Raw genomic sequence first — 5,483 nt, 5'->3', positions numbered from 1 at the left:
TGCTGATGCTATTGTTGTTGCTAATGAGAGAACTTCATCTAAAGATATCTGTAATGTGTTGCGAGATGGTGTAGTTGTGGCGAATAAAAGAGTTGCATCCAAAGAGATCTGTACTGATGGAAATAATATTGTTGTTGTTGATGATATGCTAAGAGAATACAAGGGAGAGACAAATACTCAAGCTGTATCTTCTCTTGCTTGCAATGAGAGCGCTGTTAAACCGAACCCAACTAACATTTCGGAATGGGTTAATGTTAAACACAAGAAAAATAATCGTAAAGCTTTTGTCATTGGACAAAATAAATCGAATGACTTAGATGTTGTAGCTCGAAGAAAATGGGTGCATTTGTCTTCTTTCAAGCCGACAGTATCTGAGGAACAAATTGTAAATTATGTTTCTAGCAGTTTGCGAATTGGTAATGATCACATTCTTTGCCGTAAGCTTATAAAGAAAGATATTGAGCTTTCGACGATACGAAGAGTTAGTTTTAAACTTGGCATAACGGAGACTTTTTATAATGAGCTATTTAAATCAGAAATGTGGCCTGAATATGTTAAAGTGCGGCCTTTTGAATTTTTTCGAAAGGATATATTGGCGAAGGAGCAAACTTAAACTGTCCTCTTACAAGCAAGCTAAAGTTTTATTTTCAAAATATGTCTGGCATGCGCACTAAAAGCCAGGATATTTTCTTTAACACCAGTCAGTGTATTTATGATGTGATCGTCTTGGTTGAAACCTGGTTAAACAGCGATTTCCATGATGATGAATTCTTTGATGCCAGATTATTTCAAGTTTTCCGTAAGGATAGAGATACTATGAGTACTAATAACATGAGGGGTGGTGGTGTGCTTGTTGCTGTCCGTCGTGGTATAGCTGCTATGAGAGTAAATTTGCCCAATGATAACAGTTTATTGGATCAATTATGTATTACTATAAGTGGCCAATCTAATTTGACTGTGGTAGTTTCATACATTCCCCCTACAAGCTCCTATACTGTATATAATGAGCATATTCAGAATGTGAAACAAATTGCTGAAGAATGTCATCAAAATGAACTTGCTATTTTTGGTGACTTCAATCTAAGTAAGCTGATATGGACTACAATTCCTGACTCCCGGTTGTTATATGCAATGAATGTTAATACTTCAATTGAAATAAATTTTATAGATACACTTCTAAGTATAAATTTATGTCAGATAAATGGGTTTGTCAACTCTCTTAATCGTATTTTAGATCTAATTTTTATTAGTAGCAATTTACAATTCGATATTAGTAAATGTGAAATGCCTTTATCCATGCCAGATATGCATCATGTGGCTTTAGAAATTGATTTTGAATTTATAATGTTTCGTAAAATTAGTTCATCGTATTGTAATTATTTTTACCCTGATAATTGTAATTTTGAGATTTTAAATCAGGAGTTATTAGATTATAACTGGGCTGATGCGTTTAATGACAAATCAGTAGATGATTGCTATTTTTATTTTGTCAATAAAATTCAGATGCATACTAATAAATACTTGCGAGCTAGTAATGGTAAGGTGCATAAACTTCCATGGTACACGCCAGGATTGAAAAAGTTAAAGAATTTAAGGAATAAGTTCTACAAACTGTTTAAGAATTATAAAGATAATGTAAATTATGAGCGTTACAAATATTATTCGCGTGAATTTGATTACTTAAACAAGTTTCTATATAAGCAATACTTACTAGACTTTCAGAATAGGATCAAGGACAATCCTAAGTCTTTTTGGCAATATATAGACTCGAAAAAATCATTCAGTGAATACCCATCGTCGATGCATTTAGGTGATATTATTGTTAATGATTCTGTGGATTTAGCTAACTTATTCGCAACTTTCTTCGCATCAAATTTCAATGAGGAAGTTCACTACGATGATAGTACTTCTTACTTGGACCTTGTTGATGATTGTTTAGATTTTGGTTTCATTCAAATTAATGAGAGTGATATTTTGGATGCAATTGCATCCTTGAAAGCTTCACGCAAATTTGATGTTGATGGTTTATCTGCGTTTCTTTTACAAAAACTTGCTATTTCTGTCTGTTTACCGTTACGATTAATATTTAATAAATCATTACAATCGGGGTTATTTATCGATCGTTGGAAAATTTCTTTTGTAACTCCAATTTTTAAATCGGGAAATAAAACTGATATATCTAATTATAGGCCCATATCAAAATTGTCGAATGTTTCTAAAGTATTTGAACATGTTATGTATCGTTACATTTCTGCTGCTGTTAAGCCGATTTTATCTACTTACCAACATGGATTTGTAAGTGGCAGGTCTACAACAACGAATCTTTTATCATTTACTAATTTTTGCATAGATAGTTTCGAAAGGGGTTGCCAAGTAGATACTATTTTTCTTGATTTATCCAAGGCGTTTGACAAAGTCGATCATGATATATTGCTTGCGAAATTAGCAAGGATTGGATTTCATTCAAAATCATTAAAGTGGATTGGGTCATATTTATTCAATAGAGTGTACTTGGTGTCTATTGATGGCGTAAACTCTTATAATTATTTTGCGAAATCAGGGGTTCCACAGGGTAGTGTTCTGGGCCCACTATTATTTAATTTGTTCATAAATGATTTGCCTAAGAGCATTTCTTTTTCCAACACTTTGTTATATGCAGATGATTTAAAATTATTCAAGTGCGTCAATAGTTTATTAGATGCTATTCATCTTCAATGTGATTTAAATTCGATTGTGAATTGGTGTGAGATTAATCACTTGTCACTAAATGTTAGAAAATGTTTTTATGTATGTTTTAGTCGTCGTCACTCCCCAATGATATCTGAGTATTATGTTACCGATAATCGTGTTAGGCAGGTTAGTGAGATTTTAGATCTCGGCATTTTTTTCGATTCTAAATTATCATTTAATGCTCATATTGATTACATAATGCCAAAAGCCTATGCCCTTTTAGCTTTGATCAGACGACATAGTACAGAGTTTCAAGATCCTTATGTTCGCAAGACTTTGTACACTGCGCTTGTAAGGACAAAGTTAGAATATGCACAAATTGTTTGGAGCCCGTCGTGTAGTACGCATATTAATCGTATTGAACGTCTTCAGAAAAAATTTGTGAAGTTTTGCTTAAGTTCACTCAATTTTACTGAGCCAATTCCACTCTATGAGCATCGATGTAAATTGATACATTTGCCTACATTAAAAGATCGAAGACTTCTGCAATGCATTCTATTCTTATATAAAGTTATATGTGGCACTTTAGATTGTCCTTATATTTTTAGTAAAATAGGATTTCATGTACCATCCCGAAGATTAAGAAATTTTGAAGTTTTTCATGTTCCTTGTCATAGAACTAGCTACGCTATGAATGAGCCCATCACTAGATTTCTTACAGAATGTAATAGAATAAGTTTGCTATACGACGTAGACTTTTCTTTGAATATTAATCAATTTAAGAACTTGTTAAACACAATTTATTATTAAGCATTAGTCTGTAAGGAATATTTTCCCTAGACGAAATAAATAAATAAATAAATAAATAAATAAACGAAAAATACGAAAATGAGCATTCATACAAAAACTATAGCTGGTACTTTTTCGGATACTTTTTTGTATTTTTTCTCACAATTTGATGGATATTATAGGCCAAATAGCTCTTATTTTCGTAAGGCCATTTGGTCACAATTCAAGAATCAAGTTTTCAGAACAAGCATATAGCTCTTGAAGTAATTGAGGTAGGTTTTCAAAATGGCAATTTTTGTTCTACATGCTGTTAGTACAAGTAAAAACAGAAGAAAAATTAAAGTTTTTAACATTAGGTTTACTTCGGTAGTGTATATTACAATATAAATGAATCGAATTAAAAAGTGGCACAATATAAAAAAGTGGCACAATATTAAAAAAGAGGCTCAAAAAGCATAACATTTAGTGGCATAACAAAAAGGTGGCACTAAAGTATTAGCCTGCAACGGTAACACTGGTTGGGTTAGGTTATTTTGGGTTCATTCACCACAAGTATGCAAAAGTTGGTACAATTGTTCTAAATTTGGTACATTCCACATGAAAGGTACTACAATGACCTACATATTTGGAACAATTCATTGCTTAATAACTTACAACGAGAATAAATACTAATCAAAGATACAAGCAATGCTCAGTTCAGACAAATTGAATAGAAATTGCAATATCCAGTTTAAATCTTAAGATCGGTATGTATGACAATCGTCAAAGTTGGTACCATTTGAAACAAAAATGTAAATTTGTTTGTTCTGTTTAGTACAATTGAAAAATTTGATTGTGCATTCCCAATTCGCCATTTATAGAATATGTGAGATTACCAGCATTAATACAAGCTGAGAACATGTTTTAAAAGCAAAATATGATTTTTGCATGAGCATACATAATTTCCGAGAAAATAACATGGTTGCGATAAACATGTTATTAGGTTATTATTGCACACCCAAAGAAATTTGCTAAGAAACAGCAGAAAAGTCTGCTGAAACTGCAAAAAGTCTGCTAAAAAGGGAAAGCAGTCAGTGTTTGCTGAAATAGCAAATATTGTCTGCTATTGTTTAGCTCGATTACACTAAAACATGTTTTAGTTTGGCTGAACAAATAAAAATGTCAACTTAGGGTTACGATACAATTACACAAAATATAACAGCAGACATCGACTGCTGTTTATAGCAGACTTGAGTGTAGAAGTGGGTAGGTCGTATGTGTAGAAAGCGTATATACTAACCTTCTCTTCTCTAAATTGAGTAAATTCTAGAACAATGACAAGTTTTCCCATTATAAAACTTTTCTGTATTTCGTTATCCTCAAAATATTGTGTCAATGTCTCATTATAAGTGTGTTTACTTACACTCCTGGTGCGTTGTTGCTCTCACAGTTCGTTATGAAAAACCTACTTACTACCATCTCATCTCAGCTGGATAAACTTGGCAATGGCAATTATCTGGTCAAAAATGGTGTAATTAGTTTAATAGCTTTTCTCGACCACTATGGAAGTAACAATACCCCTTGCTTATAATGAAGAAAATCGCACAGGAGTAGTTCGGACCACCACAACAACTCCACCATATAAAGGTAAAGTGTTGAATTGAATTAACTTCTTCTTTTACACATCCTCGCTTAAGAGGTCACATGCATTCTTTCCACAAGACTGTAACACGTATATTGGGAGGGTTGATATGAGACTCCATGTTGGCAATTAAGTAATGAACCTCAACAAACAATCAGGTTTCAATTGCAAGTGATGATGGGTGGTCTTGAAAAAAATTTGTTGTCCGAACGGTCATAGTGTCAGATGTATTTTTAATTGTGTCAATTCAATTTGTGTTACTGACATATCTGGTCATACGTTATTGGCATCGAGTAATGATATTTGCACAAAACAGGGGCAAAACTTTTTCACAAATGATACACCTTGATGTTGACCGCAATTATAGTTTAAACAAGTGTCCACAACACTGTATAGTGTTAAA

General features: G+C 32.8%; 1 protein-coding gene across 1 annotated transcript; it reads left to right on the top strand.

The window, feature by feature from the left end:
• Positions 1–654: 654 nt before the first annotated feature.
• Positions 655–5,029, top strand: LOC142236709 (uncharacterized). Its single transcript, XM_075307952.1, has 5 exons — positions 655–1,084; positions 1,169–2,122; positions 2,660–2,741; positions 2,799–3,021; positions 4,889–5,029. Exons 1-5 carry the CDS (start codon positions 655–657, stop codon positions 5,027–5,029), a joined length of 1,830 nt encoding a protein of 609 aa, XP_075164067.1.
• Positions 5,030–5,483: the final 454 nt, after the last annotated feature.

The sequence above is a fragment of the Haematobia irritans genome, chromosome 1, assembly GCF_050003625.1.
Source record: "Haematobia irritans isolate KBUSLIRL chromosome 1, ASM5000362v1, whole genome shotgun sequence".
Lineage (NCBI taxonomy): Eukaryota > Metazoa > Arthropoda > Insecta > Diptera > Muscidae > Haematobia > Haematobia irritans.
This window is presented reverse-complemented; position numbering and strand designations above follow the sequence as displayed.

What these genes read in the sequence shown, in the direction of transcription:
- LOC142236709 (XM_075307952.1), top strand. Translation starts at nt 655, where the DNA reads ATGTCTGGCATGCGCACTAAAAGCCAGGATATTTTCTTTAACACCAGT. An exon ending in TTTTGGTGACTTCAATCTAA is followed by an intron (nt 1,085 to 1,168) that starts GTAAGCTGATAT and finishes TAAATTTTATAG; the next exon opens with ATACACTTCTAAGTATAAAT. An exon ending in AGACTTTGTACACTGCGCTT is followed by an intron (nt 3,022 to 4,888) that starts GTAAGGACAAAG and finishes TTGCTCTCACAG; the next exon opens with TTCGTTATGAAAAACCTACT.